Genomic DNA, 21,526 nt, shown 5'->3' on the forward strand with positions numbered 1-21,526 from the left:
AAACAATTATGCAACACAATATCCTGTCAAATATAAAGACTGTTCACTGTGTTTACCATTCATCACCCTGTTTCAACAGCCCCCCCCCCCCCCAAAACTCTTGAAATTAAATTGTGTTGATGGTGGACTTGACTTTTTTTCCTTTTCCAACAAGGTGGGAGAGAAGAAAAATTCAAAAAAATTCAAAATTTGGTAGAATAGAAATATTTCTCTCCCTATCTATTTATCTATATGTAGAAAAAATAAATACATAAAAATCAACTAAGAAATCTGTTCACTTCAAAATGTTTTCTGAAACTAATTTGCTTTTTAGCTCAGATTTTTGCCGATCTTTAAACATGTGCGTTTGTTTTCGTGGAATATAAATTTAAAATGGTGTACATTTACTTCAGAACAAGAAAACAAATCTCCGCTAAAGCTTAATATTTTGAAACGTAAATGTCATTTCACCACGCTGGCGGTAACTCGACGCGCATGCGCAGACGCGCCCACCGTGATGCTAACACCGGCTAATTTTCGAGCTAAACTTTGCTTATAAGTAAAATACAGAAAAGTGCCTCCGTCGGAGATCTGTTTGACTAGACTACCGTGATATAAATTATGTACATAGCCTTGTGCTAAGAAGTACGTTTTGAAATTAACAAATTAAGCTGTTAAAATAACGGTTTTTCATGGTTCCCAGCTGCGTCTGCTAGTTAGCCCCCTAAACACTAACGCAGAAACACGGTCCTTGTTTAAACTATCACAACATCTACCACATTAAAGCAAGTCTCCAAGGTTTATATCCATGGCTCTCACATATGTAGCATCGCAATGGGGGTTGACGCCCTCCTCCAACTTTATTAGACTTGAATTAAATCAATGTCTCCTCGCCAATTAGTTCATATTTGTAGTTTTTTTTAATCACAGTTTAAATTCCACCCCCTAGTTAATCCTAACTTGTGTGTAACTTGAGCTGTGTTTGATTACTGAAGGCAGTACTTACCCAAACACCTTGCAGGACATCCAGCGGTCTCTCTGGTAGGCGTTGCTACGGCAACCGCCTCTCATTTATACTCTCTCCTGATTGGTCCAAACCTCACCTGGACGCATTACCGCAGGTGCGCGCCCTATTCCCCTACAAACCACAACAAGTCTCCTATAAAATTGCACTTAACTTAGTTTTCAGGACAAAACATGGCAAAAAATGGCAAGTTCATCTCAGGTCCCGTGGAGCTACATGTTGACTGAAATACCGTTGCGTCAAAACTCCTTCTCAACCTACCACGACCAAACCAAAGGCCCCTGTTAGTGACCGTGTGACTGACAGGTGACAGTGTTGCGACAGCCAATCACATCTCAGCACACACCTGGGCGGAGCGGCACCTTCATGGACCACTCCAGAGATGGAAAACCAGGCTTTGCTGAGAAGATAAAAAGCAACGAAACAGCTCCCCTCAACCAAAGAACCATTCATTTTTTTTATATGCGTCCATTTCTTTGATGTATGGGAACCTATCGAGTGTTTATGGCAAGAATGATTTAATTGGGTACAGGATTACTTATTTTTCGTAGTAGGTGTTTGTTTTACTTAAGAATCGATAGAATATAGGCTGTAAAAACATAATACTATATTTTCCCAGCTTACATAGAAGTGGACATAAAGTTGCCTCATGTGAATTGGTAGTCGTCGTGTTTTGATGTGCAGGATAATTAGCGCTATAAAGATTTTACTCTTCTCACGATGGAAAAAGAAAAGAAAAAGGAAACAGCCAGAGTGAAGTGAATATTACCATTAATATGCCCTGGGAGTATTCATTCATTTAACAAAAAAACATAAAAGCCACTTCAAGATTTGTTTTGGTTTTTATCAATTATACATAGGCTACATATAAATATGCATGCATTTGATTTGTTGTTTTATATGTATTTGTGCACTGCTCTGAAAAGCCAATATTTTAATTCAGTTTAGTCATTTGAGATTGTTGCTCCTTTGTCAGTATTCCTCTTACCACTGGTTATAAATAATAAATAAAAAATCCCTGTCTGGTTCATTAAATCCAAACCTATTATTTTTCACTTTAAAGATCCAGGAAAGCTGGGGAAATGTTTTAACGTATCACACGAAATGCTTTGCTAAATAATGTACTCAATTTAATTTCAGACACTTTAAATGTAACTTCATAGGATATACTTGGTAGCCTAAACAGGGGTAATTTAAAAGGCACAGTAGATGAGGGAGAAAAAAAAGTTTAGATTTTTTTTTACAAATAACTTTCGTCTTTGTCCACAGGATGGAGCCATCGGCAAATACATTCAAATAAATTACACACAGATACACGCGCACACGCGCACACTCATGCCCCCCAATTAAAAAAAACTGCAGATAGAGGAGGCAAGTTTGATGAAGTTGAAGTCTGTCTCTCACACCAGCAAATCATTGACTTTTTTGAAGGGATGAAGGGGATTTGCTTTTTTTTTTTTTTAATGTCAAGACATATGATGTCATGATTTCTAAAACAAGCACAGCATTTATGTTGTACAATATAACTTTTAATTTTCCTATTAAAAACCCAAACTTTTCACAGGAAAGGATAAAGGATGTACAAGATGTATTATTTAGGAAACGTTGGGACAAAATTTTCTCCCGTGCTTGAAACAAAAAAAAAAAAAAAAAAACAAATGCAGGAAAGTTGGGAAAGGGAAAGTATGCCAGTTGATCTGTCATATTCTGAATGAGTTTTGAGTCTTGCTGTAAATTTAGTGACACAATGTGTGTTCCCCTGACAATGACAGGAAGCTTGTTCAGAAGGGAGGAGGTCATAGAGGAAAAGGCTCTGAAACCTGATGTTTCAAAAGTGAAGAGTAACACTGCTTATTTGCTTTTGGGGAAATAAATATAAACTCCTGAAAATATGTGAGGGAGTAGTTTTTGTTGACACACACAGCTGTTTCTAATAAATCACTCCCTGCTTGTGTTAAGAATCATTTTCACTTATTCAGGCTTCATCCGTTTTATTTTTTTATATTCTGTTAAAGTTCTGCTTTTTTACAATTCAGAGGTGCACCAAATCCAGTCCTAGCATAAAACCATGTGCTTGTTGGAATTACTTCATACTTCAGTAGTGATGCTAATTAGCCAAAAAGTAAATAGTTAATGTGGTGATAGACAATATTACAAAGCTGACCATCACAGTTTCATGCACTATGTTGGCTTTACATACATTTAGCTGTAAATCGAATTTTACTTGTCAAGGATTATTCTTATACAGAAGAATGAACTTTTCTGAACCTACTGAGTAACATAGGTTAAGTGTTTATTTATTTGTTTGCTTTTGAAATATGGACATGAAACACACCTCCATATTCAGTCTTTCACAGATTCTTTTGGAAAAACAAAACCTTTTGGAAAAACCAGAGGAAAGTCATAAAATCTATCCAGCTGCTTGCGGATGTTGTAAGTGATTTAAAAAATAGATAAAAAAGGAAAAAAAGTGGGATATCTGAAGCCCTGTGTTGCACAGTAATAAAAATGATGATTATCAGCTGGACTGACATTTCAACGTTGTTTTTTTCCTGCTTTTGTTGCTTTTATGTGGCTGAGAAACCATGAAGCAACAAATACCTCTGCAGTTCACATGGTAACAAACATCAAAACAACATTTCAGAAGCAATACCTGACCATGTCAAGCACTAATGTGTTTCTTAAAGATGTTGCTGGAACATTCACACAGTGATGGTAAGTTATTCTGAAAATATTAAACACATTATTGTGCTAAACCTGATGGAGAAGCAGAGGGCCGTGGTCCCCAGTGACAGTAGTTGACAGCAGTTTACATCTGCTTGTGCAGTCATGTGGGTGACTGCAAACTCTCAGACTGAATTTAACATAAGAATGTGAAGAAACTACAAGATTGCTCCTATCTGCGCTGCACTGTAGCTCAACGTGTTTTTGTGTGGTTTTCACAAGAAATGTCTTTCATTAGCGGTGAATCAGCGAGGCAGCATTTACCTAATCGGACACACAATCTCCTTTCCAGTGGAAATCTGATATCCCAGAAAAGCCGTTCGGCCTCAGCTACTTACCTCAGATAGGTAAATGGGATTTCACAAATGAAAATCCTTCCATGTGTGGTTTCAGTGTTTGTGATATGGGCAGAGGAGGTGGCGACATAACAGGATACAACAAAAGTGTCCTGAGATCTGCAGAAAACATGACTTGCACTGTAATTTTGAAAATTACCCATAATATAAACATGAAAGTTCCTGTGTAGCATGGACCACATGCAGCAGAATCCATCCCCAGGGTCACACAACAAAATATTTGAGCCTTCTCGGTTCCTAGAGAAACAGAACTGATTATAGATTTAGTGCAACTGATAACAATTAGTTCCTGCTGGCACCGTTTCCTGACTCATTACTCTCCACGTTAATCCATCCCTTCGAAGGTTAAGTCTACTTATTATGTAGGTTAATATTACCTTATTATTCCCACAGAACATTAGTTTTAAGTTAAATTAATCAAATATGGCTGCATGACAAGCTTGCAAGCTTTCAGGTTGTGTGAAGTTCAGCTCAAAATAATAGTTAATGTAGTAGTTTTAATGCTTAAGACGGATATTAACGATGTTAAATGTTCTCGGCCTGAAACATCCTTTTACCCAATTAAAGATTAACATCCAGTCTGGCAAATTATTCCTTAAACAGAAACTAAAGTTTGATGTAATGTCTCCCACGGACTGGAGGTTACAGGATGGGCGGGACAGAGAAAAAACGACATCCCTTTTTTGTGAAAAAGTTCTAGCATTCTTCAGAGTGCATATTTTCATATTTTGCTGAAAATACAGATTTGAAACCTTAATCGTAAAATCAACGTAGGTCTGTTTGTCCTGGTTAGACAGTTCTGACTACATATTTCCTTTCTTATTTCCTCTGCAGTGCTGCCACAGTAAGTCTCCTTTTGCTTCTCTCATCCGTCATAATTATTCCTGCACAGTCATTTTGAGTAATGCGAATAGCTGCATTTGTCAAGCTCAGTTAACTTTTGGCATCTGAGATTTCAGGAACGTGATAACCACTTGATTTTAGTGTAGCATTTGTTTTCCTCCGAATATCAAATAAGGGCCTGTCCAGCATTTAGCATATAAACACTGATACATTGCAAGTAATTATTGACTGCTTGCATTCTGCTGAGAGGAAACGATGCACAGTTGTGGCCTAAGACCGGTCACAGCCTCTCATAGAGATCAGGGCCATGCAGTTATAATAATAATTGGCAATAATTGGCATGCTGAAACATTGCTAAGAAAGAAAAATAAAATCTATAATAACTTACTGAAACCTCCAAGCATGTCAGTGCTGTTCATGTCAAACTGTAAGACAGCATTTTTGTAAGAATGTGAGAATGAAATGTAAGAACATACAACTGTATATATATACATATATATGTACAGTTTTTGTGTATGCAAAAATGTAATTTATTCATTCATACACATTTTGGATGGATGGATGGATGGATGGATGGATGAATAGATGGATGGATGATGGTTGGATGGATGGATGGATGGATGGATGGATGGATGGATGGATGGCAGATTTTCAACCTATCAAGCATAAGAAAGGAATGAGGGCATTAAAGCTGAGGGAAGCAGAGACACATGAACCTGAACCCGTGCAAGTGCAGGGAGGATAACAGAAGGAGAGGAGACAAATACTGTAGGAAAGTAAAAGTGAATTTACACAGTTAGCCAAGGATGAAAGAAGGATTAATAAGTAAACAGGTAAGTGTTAGAATAACAACAGGAAAAAAAACCTACACGATGCAACCATTGCTACCATTATAAAATGATTTAAACTAGTTATCAACCTACTACCAGAAAGCCTGAGCATCCCGGGAGAGTCGTGGAATCAAAGCAATTCAAATAAATAAAAGACAAGGACACATGAAAGTTTGACAGAACTTCAAAAAAACCTGTTAAAAAGGGTGATGTGATCTGTGCACTACAGTGATCCAGTCTGCATGTCATACAGGGGTCAACTGTCTCTGAGTTGCCTCGACAGAAATAATAGATGAGTTTCAGGGAAGAAAATACACTTCTCTGCGTGATTTTTTTGGGTCTCAAAACGGAGATCAGTCCAAAAAAAATGACTCATCCATCCATCCATCCATTATCTATACCTGCTTAACCTCTTCTGGGTCACTGGGGTGTGCCGTAGCCTGTGCCAGTCGTCTCCAGGTGAAAAGCAAGGAAACCACCTGGAGCAGAGCACTTCAGGTCCAGTCCTCCTCCAGTTCTCCTCCAGTTCTCCTCCAGGGCCCCCGTCCTGCATGGTTTAGATGCTTCCCAGCTCTGTCACATCTGATTCAGATGGAAAGATCATCATCAGCTTGTGAGCAGAGTTGTGAATCGGCCAACCCAAAACTTCTTTGACTCTTGTTTGGTGGGTTGAAGAAACAACACACATTGGCAATTTAACAATTGATCCATTTAACAGACAGGAGCCTCAGTAGTGTGTGGAAGAACCAAACACAGCCACAACAGTCTGGCTCCTCCTCCTCATGCTGATTGCATCCCACTCTTCAATCATCATTTGTCAGCCAACGTGGTTGTGTTGGTCACTCTGGCACGACCAGCACGCCCAAGCTGACCCCAGTGGGGTTGAGGTCAGAACTGCTGGCAGGTCTCCATCCTCTCCACTCCCAGATTCTGGAGCTGGTCTCTGATAAACCTGCTTTGTGGGGGCAAGCGTTGTCATCTTGGAGGATAGAGTTCGGTCCCAGACTCAGGGGGGCGGTACTACCCCGGCCCGGGGACCAATGGGACAGCAATCAGCTGAGGCAGCAGGCCCCGCCTGCAAGATTTATTTATTTGTTTGTGGCACCACTTGGTGCATATTAGGTATAAAGCATTGTATAATATGTTGTGCTGAGATTTTCAACCTCACAGTTTACATTAAAACCAAAATTGCAACTGAATCTCCAAATGTATTTTGGGTAAAATCGTTGGTCATCAACAGCAGTCTATCAACGTCATCCATCACTTGTCAACAGAGCAGTAATCCTACAGCCTAAACATGAGTGGGAGTTATAATTACAAAAGTGGAGTGATAAAATGCAAAAAAAAAGAAAAAAGGGAGCAAGAAAAAGCTAAATTGCCCAAGTTAGACGCATATTTTGTTTGCCCTAATGCTCCTCCTGTGGGAGATGAAGCTGACGTTGTTAGCAGAGATTTATCCCCGGGCCCGGGCCGCCAGAAGCCGCATCATGGTCAGGGAGCAGGTTTACAGGTAGCTACAGTTAGAAGAATCACAGACACACTGGCAGCAAGAACATGGGAGTGTGTGGTAAATTGTTGATGTAGTAGCCCGGCCGTCTTACTTATTTCCTACTCTGTATCTCGGCTGGAGCGATGATAATAGGGACTCAGCAGCTGAAAAGGGCCCGGTCATATGCCCCGCCCCCCGGCCCGGCTCTTATATGTTCCACTTCTTGCCGGACTGTGGAGATAGGAGGTTGCCACTGGTTGCAGAATCTCATCTCCATATCTCTCTGCACTGAGATTACCTCCACTCGTGACGAGCCTTGTTTTTTTCCGGCAAGGGAGATGCCGCCCCCCACCATCACACTGCCTCCACCAAAAGTTGTGACTCTATCGGTACAACAATCAGCATAGTGTTCTCTGTGTCTTCTCCACACTTTGACCCTACGATCCAACTGCTGTAAACTCTGCACTCATCGCGGAGCCTTCCTCCACAATCAGATGCTTGATTGGCACGTGATTGGCAACAAGTGAGGGTACCGGAGACTCTGAACAAGAGTCGGCAGCAAAATAAACTGTTTGGGATCGGCAGAGAAGATTTGACAAATCTTTCATGGGCACAACCCACATCCTCCGCTCCGCTGCTCATCTCACAAAGGCACGTTCCTGACAAATGTGGCAGCATTGAAAAGAGAAATAAACAGGCTCTCCAACGGTTTAAAATGTATTGCCAAGAAGGAACAAAGAAATAATCTACCAAACACTAATTTCCTTACCTTTTGTGCTTTTTGTGTCTGTTAGGCGCTGATATGAATGCTGTGAATGGTTGTTTTGAAAATCATTTTTCCGTGTGCCATAAAAGTTAAAGAAGTGGTGTCCTGAACTGTGAACACTCCCTTTTGCAGAGGCTGAGACAGTTTTTCGTTTCTTGTCTTTGAATTCTGCGATTTGTAGCACTGTCCCCTGTCAAGTATGGGTTTTATTTTATCTAAATTATGATGAAACAAGTATTTTGATAGGGAAACCACACAACACTGACACTCTGGACAGGGCTTTGAGTCATTGAATCAATAAGGGTTTGAGTTAAGTCACCAAGCTTTAAGGCTACTTCCACATGTATATGTTTTTTTATTGATGAAAATTGAATTGAATTGAATTAAATTGAATTGATTTGATTTGATCAGGCCATCCACACTACTCCAGTAAAGTCAGCTCTCACAAACATACACATTTGGAGGACCAAATGATGCAGCTTGCAGATGCAACTGTTGCTGCCTCATGTGGACTCAGCTGGTAAGTGGGTACCCAGGATCGGGTGGCAGATTTTCAGTGGGCTGCAGGCCTTTGCTTCATTTACAAAGGTATGTTATTTATTTATATATTTACAAAGGTAAAGTTCTCAGGTAAAGCTACATCATTTTGGGTCTTTTTCAAACTACATTTCAGATATTGCACTTATTTATTTAATGTTTTTTTTATTTCATTAGCAGGAAAACACCTCCTTAATCTGTTAATAATGGTAGTTACAGAAATATTTTGATTGTCAGCTCTATAAGCTTATTTAGGTGACTGAAGAGTTTTACTTTTATTTATTTTTTTATTTATTTATTTTTTTACCTTGTCTGCACACATATTAATGATTGATACCATGAAGGTCGAAAACCAAAGGTATATATATGTGCATTATTACTAGATTTAATATATAAACATATATATAAGCATACATATGCATACACATACATAAATATACACATACAAACCCAGTGATTTTTTTTTCTTTTTTTTTTTTGGGGTGAGGGGGGTGATGACATCCACTGCCAATCCAGGAAGCAGGAACACACGGAGACACACGTGAAGCACTGGAAATCTGCAACAAAAAACCACAAACAAAACACGAAACCGGCACGGAGCCGACCAAAACACGAACAGCAATCGACCCAAATCTTGAGATCTGATCGCAGTCTGAGCTAAGCTACCGCTACAGCTACCTAACCCCAAAAACTGAAGAGTTTTACTAATACAGTGCCAGTGTTATATATTGAATTAGTGGGTACGCAACTAAAACTTTATATTTTTTAGTGATTTTGGAACTATGTCTCAGTTGTTGCACTTTTTTAAATGTCATTTTTTTTCACTGTTGATTCTGTACAATAGTAGGCTTGATATACACTGACTTTTCATTGAAAAAATTATAAAATCTTTGAAAAGTGTAAAATCCTCTGCAATTCGGGTTGCGGCTTCCCATAAAGGGATGATGGTGGGTCCTGAAGCCAGATCAGTTCACAACAACTGACATAGACCACATGGAGATGCAACAGCAAGCACTGCTGACTCTGTTATTCTGGTATCAGCTGTTATGCAACCAAAGTCTGCCTTTAATAACACTGATGCCTACTTGCGTAGGAGGAAAGACACTGCGAACTATTGTAAGAACAACCTGTTATTTCTAGCTGAGTTTTCAGCCTGTGTTCACTCATGTGCAGATACCCTGTCAACAAGTTACTATCACGAAAGCCCTAACAAAGAGGGCAGCCATCCTCTAGTTATAGCCACTATTGTTGTGAATGTACTTGGAGCATGGATGGCCATGTGATTTTAAGGTCATGTAAGATTGGAATCTTTTCTGACATGAACCTTGTTGAAATACTAGTGTGGGTGCAGACTGGTTTTGTTTTGAATTAACATTTTGCAAGACGGATATGAAAAAACAACTACTTAAATTACATGCTGTATAAAACCATAATTGGGGATGTTACAAAATTAAGATGAATGGTCTTTTTAACCAACCTTCACAAATAAGAACATAGAACTTCTGCTGCTGTTCCAGAGATTTTTGTTAATGTTTGTTTTGTGAAGCATGTTATTGTTGGCGCCATAGATGCATCATCAGAATGAGAATCAGAATCAGAATCTTGGCAGGATTAGCAGCCGCTAAAAAAATGCTTGCTCTTGGATGGAAAACACCACACGATCTACCAACATGTCACTGGTTTAATCTGTTTATGGACATTCAACATATGGAACTTTCAGTGGCAAGAATTCATGCTGCAGGACACAGGACATTAAAAAATATGGACACATGCCATTGAAAAACTGAAAGAACTGAATATTGACTGAACATTTATACATTTTTTATTTATTTATTTGATTTTTTGCTTATTTTTTCCTGTTGTGTTATTGTTGTCTTGTTGGATCGCTACAGGGCGCGTGCGGGGGGACGGGTGATTTAAAGGTTTTTGCTTTACAATTGCGTCCATAATTGTTCAATTCAATTGTATGCATCAACAAAATAATAAAAAATGATAATGATCACAAAAAAAGAATCAGAATCAGAATCATGTTTATTTGGCCCAATCAGGTCAAACAAGACAGGAAATTTGACTCAGTTATTTTCGCTCACGGTACAGTAAATAGGCAAATGACAGCTCTTATATACAATTTAAAGGGGACCTATTATGAAAAACATGTTTTTTCTTGCTTTAACATGTATAAAGTGGTCTCCCCTCAGCCTGCCAACTCAGAGAAGGAGGAAAGCAACCAAATTCTGCAGTGTCTGTACAGCCGCCTGGATGAGCCGTCCAGTGTGATGTGACTTCTATGAGCCGTTCAGATTCTGCTCCCATCGTTACGTAACGACGGAACAATTTACATCGGTTGGCCTCCGATGCGTGAAACCACGGCCACAACTAACTCCACCGGCCGGAGCTTCCGCCATTTTTTCGTAGCGGTGTATCGCGTCATTCAGGCAGCCAATCAGCACAGAGCCTCATTATCATAGCCCCGCCTACTCAGAATCCCACATAGATAATGAGGTTAGAGAATGGGATGCTGAAGCTATGGTTCAGAGGCTGAATTTCTTATTTACTTAGCAAAAAAAATCAAAAGCTTGTTTTTAAGAATAAATTAAAAATAAAATTTGAAGAATTATTAAAGGAAGCGCCAAAACTCACAAAGTACCAATAAGGGGGGATTTTTGAATACTTTTAAGTTAGTTAGTGCAGTGGTTCTCAAATGGGGGGTCGCGTACCCCTGGGGGTACGTGAAGGCACTACATGGGGTACGTGAGACTTTAAAATATACATATATTCAAAAAGTAGCATCCATGCAAAAATCCTTTAAAAATAAATATTTCATAAATAATTGAGGAAAATATAAGTCTAAATTCATAAAATTAATTTTATCTTCAGGAGTGGGCTATTCAACTTATTATCATAAAACCGCAGAGTATCCCCCACACCAGGATGGTTCCACCTAACCTGTCAATCACCTGGCTTCACCTGTCAATCACTTGGACCAACGATGGAGTCGTGGTTGAAGCGTAGCAGCAATATTTTTATGTTTAATAAATCAGTTACTGATGGCACAGTGCTCTGTTTTAGGTCTTTTTTTTTTACAAGCAAAAGTGCTTTGTGCTGGTTAGGGGGTACTTGGCTGAAAAAATATTTCACAGGGGGTACATCACTGAAAAAAGGTTGAGGACCACTGAGTTAGTGTATTTAAAATGTGATCGCCCCCTCCCTCCAGGCCCCGCCCACCTCCATCCAGGCCCCGCCCCTCTCAGCACAAAGCCCGCCCCCTGCGCCTTCAAGGCGGTCAGACTTTAGCAAAACTCTTAAAAACACTTACTCGGGTCGTCTGTTTGGATTTGAGTTAGACCGTAACTTCGTCTACGGCTGCCCCCTCCTTCTAAACAGACAGTGCGAATGTGGGTCAGCAGCCGAGAAAAGGACTTTGTTACTCGCATCAACAGGCGCGACTTCAACCAAGTTTGCTCGGCATTCTGTGAAGACTACGGTACGTCCTCTCCTCTCCGCCGACGATGACTGACTCTGAAGCTCCACACACTTCATATATATGCATGTATATGTGTATATATAGAGAGAGATATATGTATATGTATTTCGTGATTTATATGAAAAGTTGGGTATAAAAACCCTGCAAGAAGGGCAGATAGTGTGTGTATCCAGTGGAGGATTTCCTTGAGCGACAGAGCAGCGTGTGTGTGGGTGTCGCTGACAGCAGCGCTGCATTGTTGTGGGCTGAAGGCTGATTTATGGTTCCGCGTTACACCAACGCAGATCCTACGGCGTAGGGTACGCGGCGACGCGCACCGTACTTTGCGCGTCGCCGCGTACCTTACGCCGTACGCTACGGCGAGTGACGCGGAACCATAATTCAGGCTTGAAACGTGACTAAACATGGGTGCAGTGTTTGGATGAAAGTTTAACCACTCCGCTCAACAACTGACTTTCATGTCATAAAAGAGCAGCTGGCGGTTCGTGTTCGGCTCTAAATGTTTGTTAAGATGCTTTTTACCCCCCCACAAACTCAAATATGTCAGATTTCAGGTATTCAGCCTGTATGTAAGAGAGGGAAAAGTTACAAGAAATCTGTTCTTACTAAGTGCATGTTTTTTTTTTAATAGGATTGCAGTCTATAAAGCACATATTAAATATCCAATTTTATTTGTGAAGCACTTTTAAAACAACCACAGAGTTCTGTACAGAATAGATCATAGAAACATCATAAAAACATCATAGATAAAACAGCTCAAAAAGACATAAAATGTTGAGTAAAATAAGTTAAAAGACATAAAACATGGGTAAAAGTAACACACAATCAAAGCAATAAAATGGGATAAAATAATAAAATAAAGAGAATAAAAGGATACAATGTGTGTGAATATGTATGTGTATATGTGTATGTAGATATATATAGAGCAGATGGAGTTTATATAGAGATAGTATTGTGTAAATAAGCATATTTATATAAATATTTATACGGGCATATGTGTAAAAATATATAGAAAATATTCAAGTATGTACCGTATGTATGTATAGGTATGTGTGTGAGTATAATTATAGTATAGTTAGTTATTATAAATACTTGTTAATAAATGATAAGTGAATGGGGGTAGGATTAAATAAGTTTACACTTCTTCCTACTCCTTTTTGCACATGTAAATTAAGATATTAACTGTATTTTTTTGTTTTGTTTTCTATCTTCTCATAATTGTTGTCTTTTTACATGTACAAAATAAATAAAATTAATCAATCAATCAAAATAAAGTCAAGTCCATCGTAAATACATACAAATATGTCTAACACACGTGTTCCTGTCACAGGTCAAAAACACTTTAACCATCACAACACTTTCATGAAAGTGCTAATGTGTATGTGAAAGTCCTGAGCATGTTATGTTGTTGGGGGGGTGTTGCCCCCGTTTGAACATCCGCCGGCTGCAGCTGCAGCTCTGCATGGCAGAAGCAGGTCAGCCGCGTGTGGAAGTGGGTTTCAGCTCTAGTTCACTGGTCAGCAAACACCACACCCCCCAACACCGTGACCACATCCATACTTTTCTCTACCACTCTGCCATAAACTGAGCAGAAGGCACATGCTTCTTGCTGGGTATGGTTTTGGGTTTAAATGAGATTGATGATAAACTCCAAGTCAAAAGTGTTTTATAAACATGATGAATGCTCTGGCGTATGTCGACCTTAACGACTAAAAAACAAAAAAGTTCATCTTCAACAAGATGTGTTAACAGAGTTCACTACTTTCAGCATTTTTACTCTCTAGAAAACTTTTTGTAGTTTCCAAATGTTTGTTGAAGGAACGTCAGCACTCTTGTTTTGAGGCTAATCAGCTGCTGCCCCATTTTCTTTTAATTCAGCTTGGTCACGACGATGGGTTTTCAGGTGGCATATAATGGAGAGCAGCAGTGTTTCCGCCTGCGACCACGGAGAAAGACGAGCAGACTGGTGTGGTGCACGTGGTGGTGGGGTGTGGTCTGACCTCAGGTGTAGGGGGCGCTGTTGAGCAGCGGGGAAAGGAGCAGGTGCTTTCACATGGCTCATCATCACCACCTCGTTTAATCAATAGCAGCTGGGAGCTGTTGGAGGGATATACAGCCGCTGGCCTCCTATATATGCACGTTAGCTCAGAAAGCAGTGTCATTATCAGTAAACGCGCTGGATAAACTTATTGGTTGTTGCGTCCTGGTGAATATTCTGCGCCAGTGGCTGAGTCCTGCATCACTCCGGTGTTGTGCCGGTACCAGTCGTTTCCTTGCAGGCACACGCAGGGACATGCTTGGGTCTTTTCAGCAAGACAAGTCTGCGTTGGTCTGCGACCTCTTGACGCGTAGTTACAATTTTTGGGAGGTGCGCGTCAGGCACGGCGTGGCGTGCGCCGTGGGGTGCTCATTATGGTGCAACCTGCGGCGCACGCATGGCGTCGATTTAACGCAGAACCATAATTCGGCCTTCATGCGGAACTAAGATTCGTTGCAGTTCCTTGACTGACCACTAGTGGCGGGCTGCAAATTGACTGCCAAGTCAAAAGGTCCAACTTTAAGTGTATTTTTATTTTGGATAAACGGCAGAATAAACCGTTTACCATGTTGACTGGAGGGTGAAATCAAAAATGACTGCTGCTTTAAGTTGGATCAATACAAACAGCTGGTTGCTCCGCTAAGTTTGGTACCATGACTACTAAAGATGAGGAAGTGGTAATGGGTAGCCATTGGCTGAGCCAACTTAAAAATACACTTAAAGTACCCGTTACCACCTCCTCATCCATGGTACCAAACTTAGCGGAGCAACCAGCTGTTTGTATTGATCCAACTTAACCCTCGAATCAACATGGTAAATGGTTTATTCTGCCGTTTATCCAAAATAAAAGAATTTGTACAGAAGATGGACATAGCTTTAGCTTCTTTTCATGCTTTTTTCTTGATGTATTGCTTCTTTTAATGCAAGGACGTCAACTTTATGTCTTTGAGGTCGTAGATCTGTTGGTTTGCAGTGTTGAAGTAATCTGGTTAAAATTTTCTAATAAAAGCATTAATTATATTATTATTAGTCTCTTTATTGTATTCACTGGCTAAATTAAAATATGAAGGACTTAAAACACCGATGCCTAGTCTTTGGAGGAAAGATTTACACTAAATGTACATAATATTGTGTTAGTATAAAAATCATCCATTAGGTTTTATTGAAGAAAAATAAATTGCATATTGAATCGGAATATTGGGAGAAAAAAATTACAATAACATTATTCTCCGACATCGTTCATCTCTAGTGTGCGTTACGTTTAGTCAGGAATCTGTACGTTCTGATGAAGTTTTCAGAGCTTTATTTGGGCGGATAGTTGCTCAGCTTACATAGTCAGGGTTGAGCGGATGTCACATGGGCAATTTTGATTTGTTGCCACAACAAAGCCAGCACCGTGGCGATGAGCTGTCTCCTCTCACCTAAGGCAAGTTTGCATGGATTATTCCATTTAAAAGGAGTTAAATTTCCATCAGCTCCTCCAATCCTCCACCTCGGTGAATGATTTGTTTTTGAGGTCTGTGAAGTAAGCAGAAAAGATATATGGTTTGTTTGCCATGAATCATTCCCCACTGATTTGGCATTTGCCTCCCAGAAGGTGCGGCGGGACGGTTTATTTGGTTTGGTCAGTGAGGAGAAGCAGAAATCCCTCCGATGAGCTCAAAGTGTGATATTTGTCAACATCTTCCTGAAAGACCCTCCAGCCCTGCAGCCAACACCAGTTGAAAGGACCTTTTGTCGTTTGCAGTGATGCACTTCAGCCTCGAGCGCTGCGTGTGCCCTTTCAGCGGTTCACCGCCGTTCACGTAGATGCACATCTGCTGCTCCCACAGCTCTCATTTCAAAGACACTGCCTTTAAACACAACATGTATGCTTCACTTTTCAGCGCCTGCAACACATGCTTTTGACATTTAACTTGAGTTACAATAACAATCTCTTTCTTCATAAAGAATCCAGGGATTATGCAGAGAAGAAGTTTGCATGGCTATCATTTCATCATTCTTGTAAAATGTTCAGCTAATTTCTTATATTTCAGTTCACAGCTTTGTTTGTGTTGTTTTTGGTCTCTTTACTTTAAATGTGCCCCAGCTCAATAAGTAAGAAGAAAAATGTTGTATACATATAAGAAGCCATTGAGGATTCAACTTGTATGTATGAGTTGCTGAAGTTATTTTATGCATCTTTCTAAAATGTTTTTATTGTTTTGAATTTTTAACTTTCTTCCTACGTAATTGAAGCTAAACAATAGTTTTTTGGGTTTTGCTCATTGAAGTTACAGCTTCAGGAAGGTTTGTTCTCAACGCTCAAGCCTCCACTGGGGCGTTACGCTGCTTCCTGACACTCCTAATTAAGAGTGTGTTAATAAGCTGTGATGTTGTCCAGTGTTTCACATCTGCTAAGTGGGTCAGATGCCCCACGCTCTGAAAAAACATTGACCACCAGCTTAGGAGGGTCTTTGCAGCGTAGCCCTTTTGAAGCCAGCATGACCCCCAATTAACCCCCAAAATTAATCCCCTGGTCTCCAAATTGCTGCTTCTCTTGTCGGATCTCATCGCTCCCTTGGTGTTTATTAAGCAGAGCCCAGCTCCCCGCTGTTGATCCAAGCTCAGGGTTAACCTTTTAACATCTTCTATTTTTGTTCATTTTGTAGCCGGAGCTTGAAGGTGACTTCCTGTAGACCCATTTACACGGGAGGAAAACCTTTGTGGGGGGAGAGAAATCATCCACCTGCATCATACTGGAGTCAGCAGGATCAAATAATGGCTCGGGGATCCCACGTTCCTTTGACGCTGCTCGCTGTGTGTTGTCTTACGTCTGCAGGTAAGTTCACGCACCTCTTCACAAACACCAACGGACAGACAACATGTTTGTTTCCATCCACATGAATAATTGAGTGGGCGCAAATGCTGTTTATCAAGCACTAAGCTTTGCAGTCGAGGGCTGTCAGACATTCATATTTTGGCCATGCTGTGGGATTTTCCACTCTTTCTCATAACGTGTCTTTGTGGACAGTGCATGTCAAGAGTTGTGGGTGTGGAGGACTCACATTCAACAAAGTGCTGACAAGTTCAGTCGGAGAAGCATGTGCAGAATCTAAAATCAGCTTTATCAGAGCGCCTTCTCGAGCACAAGTGTTTTACAGAACAACAGTAGCACTTCAAAAGTTGGAGAAGTAAGAAAATGAAATATGCAAAAATAGTTTAAAACAATATGTTAGAAAAATAAACGATTGGCAGCAGTTTTAATGGCAACTTGCAAACAGCAGTAAACAAATAAGACAATACAAAATGGTTAAAAAGCACACCAAGGGCAGGGGGTCCATGCAGTTTGTTTGAGCAGGTGCATCATTTTCAGGAAGTCCTGGTTCAGCACCTGGCCTTTGACACACTTTCCTCTTTACCCCTCTATACCCTGATTTTCTGCCAAACTGCTTTTAATGAAAGCCACTCAACCATAGAAGTGTACATTTACAAAAAGTTTAATAAGAAAAAATACCAACATTATTGAAAAAAAAGTGCAAAAAAAAATCTATGTAGCAAATATAATCTCCAAAATGTAAGTTTGACACTGTTCCAGCATTCAGACAGATGGAGGGAGGTGTTATTTTAGCCTCGTGTCTATCTGAATGCATGTAAAAGTGGTGTGGTGCATGAGTAATGGTGATCCTCTCAAGTGTGTTGAGTCTGAAACAAAACAGTGTTGAGCATGTTGTGACTGGATGGTGGCGTAACATAAATAATGACGGACGCTTGTGTGACATATTACTGACACAGATGAGCTCCACGATCCGTCAGGATCCATTCAGGAGCGCAACAGCTCAGGAAAAAGAGAGGGCAGGCAACTGGAACGACAGCTAAATCAAAACCCGCCGGCTACTTAGCCCGAGGACGAACGCCTCTGCAGACTGGTGTTGTACAGGATGCAGTCACCTGCAATAACTTTTGAGGTGACACTTTTGCTCTGTGAAAGGAGGATCTACGGAAGAAAAGAAAAGGAATGATGAATGATTTCATCACCAAAGTGAGTTGGTAGGAGCTGCTGACCTGCAGGACGGGCGCCGGAGGTCACCTGTCAGTTACAAAAAGACTCTCTCTCTCCATGTCAGAATATCAGTTTCAGTTTACTTCCGATGAATATTAGCTTTCCTTTAGGAAGCGTTTTGTAGCTGTCACGGACTCGTCTGCCATCGTCACCGCAAATCCAGGTTTGCTTTTGCTGCAACCTTGGTTTAAGGGTGCAAAAATGCTCATAAATATTAGAATATATTTGGATGGCGGCTTGTCGAAAACTCTGGGCCTGATCGTTGCTGACCGGCCAGTTCCCCCTGGATGCGGTCGTCAGCCACGAGGAACAGAAACGCGTGGATCTCCTCGTTGCACCATGGAGTAGGTTTGCTTGCCATTTTTTTGCAGGACCAAAGTTTAGTTGTAAAGTAAATATCGCGGCTGTTGTTGCTTCGTTTTAAACACGGCGGGGGTGAAGGAGTTGTGAGACGTTGCTTTAGCCAATCAGCAGCCTGCAGCCTGGTGATGTTGTATTTTCATCCCGACTCAGCTCTGTGAGAACCCCCACCAAGTACATGCAAAAACAATTCTTAGAAAGTTAAAAAGCCTTGTTTCGAGAAAAAAAGAAGACTTGTTTTCAGACTATTTTGCTAGTTTTAACAAGAAAATCTTTCTTATTCCATTGGCTGAGATGTTTTTGCTCATAATGAGAGAAATTTGACTAGATTTAGGAAAATTAGGCTTATTTCTAGCAGGGCTGTTCCATCACAGTGTGGATGTTTTTTTTTACAATTGTCTGCATGTATATGACGGGTCAGTGTGGAGATTGGCAAAATAAACAGTTTTTTACATATGCAATTTGGTCTTGAAGCAGATGAGAGTGAGAGTAAGTTTTTTTTCTTCTTTTTTCCGTACTGTACTAGACTCCTCTAGGGAGAGTCTGGGAGGGTTTAACACGGTTACGACACAGCAGCGACGTGAACAGTGGAGACGGCTGCAGCTGCGGAAAAACGGCCGTTCGGATCAGCTTTGTTTAACTTTGTCATCCACAGTTAAACATTTAGACTTTTTCTTTGAAAACTGAACAGAAGACGGCACTCAAATCATTCATTGGCAACGTAGTTGTATTTGCGATTTTGCTGACAGGCTAGGGCAAAAGTTGAATTTACTGTTCTACCAAACGCTCCGTCCTATTGACTCGTTTCCGTTGTTCTGAATACGTCAGCTTGTTCGTTTCTCCGACTAGTCGCAGCGCTAACCAGCAGTTTTATAAGCAGCCGTTGGGCCCGCCTCCTGGTAAAATAAAGGTTAAAAAACAAAAAGATTCAACTATAAATAAGGGCTTTGTAAAGTATGACAAAAGAAATTTAAGAAAAGGAATCGATCACAAAACACAAACAGATTTGCATTTTAACAGGGCTCAAGAATAGATTGAATTCAACAACACATTTGAAATTAAATTCAAACCAATTAAAAACAATACTTAGATTAAGAAACTGGAAAAAATGCAACAACCTTTATAACAAATACTTCTCTCCAGTAACCTGTAGCACCCTGCAAGTTATCCACTAAGAATCCACTCATTTACACGTTTCTGATTTGAAATTATGTTCCTACATGTTGTTTTTTGCAATAATTACATATTGTTGCCTTTCAAAAACAAAAAAAAGTCCCCAACAGTTCTGAGAGAAAGAAGTGGGGATTTCTGTAAGTGTGTTGGACCGTGTAACTGCAGAAATATCCAGGTTCTGATCCGGTTTGCTGATGTTAGAGGGAGAGTGACCCACCGGCGCTGGTGTTTGTGTGTGAGGTGGATTAGCGGTGATACCAGCGTAGATAAAGGCTCCTGGCCGGGGGCTCTGTCACCTTTTTATTTTTAGCCGCTGGGCTTTTGTCAGGTCTATGCCACTGTTCAGCGAGGTGGTGCCCGTTTAAGTTTCTCATTGTTTGTTGCCTCAGCGTTTTGGGTTGTTGTTTCTCCACAGCGTGGCTTATTTTTACCTTAAAGCTTGTACAAATTGCTGTCTTTGGGTACTCTTGTTATCACAGTGGAAACGCGCGTTTGTCAGGGACCGGCCTACACTAACCATGATGTTTGTGTAACTGGGAACAAAAATTTGATTTCTCAGCGTTTTGCAGAAAATGCGTTCAACTTACGGGAAAAAAGCAAACAGGCACCTTCCAGGACCCACTGCAGATTGCTTGTCTTCGTGGGCGTGGAGTTGAAGACTTCATTACACAGCTGTTCAACAAATGCACAGTCATCTGCTCGAGGCAGGCCGTGCTGTCAGCGTAATTCAGCGGATTCAACCCCATTCAGCTTTAGAAGAAAGTCCAGAAGACACAAGTGGATACCTCCACAATGGCCGGTGTTACTGACTACCTGACAATCATATCACCGTTTACTGAAAGGAAGTGTTTCTGAGCAGTCGGTCAGCAACACAGGAGCACCACAGGGGACTGTGCTCTCACCACTCCTCTTCACGCTGTACACCTACAGAAATACTCTGCAGAAATACTCAGATGACTGCAGTTGTGGGCCGGTGGACAGGAGACAGAACTGGTGGAGCGTTTTGTCTCACGGTGTGGGAGCTATTATCATCTTTAGAGAAGAACTGTATGGAGGGCCAAAACTGACATCATTTTTTTTAAAGGTTTCTATGGGAATAAAGCCTTTGTTTGATTAAATAGGATGACAGGAAATGGGTAGAGAGAGGGTGGGGGGGCATTGCAGTATAGAGCAACAGGCTGGGACTCGAACCTGCGCTGCCCGCATGAGGACTATATCCTCATGCATATATATATGTCTATGGAGCCCGCTCAACCATAGACATATATATGTAGACGCCTCATCGAGTGGTTTTGCCCGCTGCTGCGATACGTCAACATCGCCGCCATATTGGATGTTCAAGACTGCGCTGTAAACTAATACAAGTAAATGGACTTATTTTCATAAAGCACCTTTCTACAAAGAAATGTACGTTTTACGTCTCATTTATTCATTCACACACGCACTATTATACTTGGGAAACAGTTTAGGCACCAAATATAATATATTTAATTTTCTCAGACGGCAAAAATAAGAACTTTATTGATCCCACATAGGAGTAATTCATGTTATATCAGCTATAGAGAACAAGGTAGTGCTGGAAAACAATATACATCCCCCCCTCACAAAAATAAGAAAAATAGAGAAACATATTTTCTCAAAAAACATGTTTTAAATTTTTCAAGTAAAAATATATATTTGAACAATTTTTCAGACAATAAAATAACATTTGAACCATTTTTCAGACAATAAAAGCTGTTACTGCTGCTTTGTAGACACGTCATCGTCTACTCCATCCCACAAACAGGACCATGTAATACGGTCGCGTTTTCCTCGCTACCAGTATCAAATCAAATCAAATGGTTCAAATGTTATTTTCCCAAGTATATTAGTGCGTGTGTG

At 40.5% G+C, this 21,526-nt stretch overlaps 1 protein-coding gene across 1 annotated transcript in view; it reads left to right on the forward strand.

The window, feature by feature from the left end:
• The first annotated feature begins 11,854 nt into the window (after positions 1 to 11,854).
• tgfbr3 (transforming growth factor, beta receptor III) overlaps positions 11,855 to 21,526 on the forward strand; it is a 73,686-nt gene continuing 64,014 nt past the window's right edge. Inside the window, exons 1-2 of the mRNA XM_061737534.1 lie at positions 11,855 to 12,032; positions 16,722 to 16,891. Coding sequence (XP_061593518.1) covers positions 16,831 to 16,891 — 61 coding nt within the window. The 5' untranslated portion in view covers positions 11,855 to 12,032; positions 16,722 to 16,830. The remainder of the gene's footprint in view (positions 12,033 to 16,721; positions 16,892 to 21,526) is intronic.

Source organism: Cololabis saira, chromosome 13 (genome assembly GCF_033807715.1).
Source record: "Cololabis saira isolate AMF1-May2022 chromosome 13, fColSai1.1, whole genome shotgun sequence".
NCBI classification, from domain to species: Eukaryota; Metazoa; Chordata; class Actinopteri; order Beloniformes; family Belonidae; genus Cololabis; species Cololabis saira.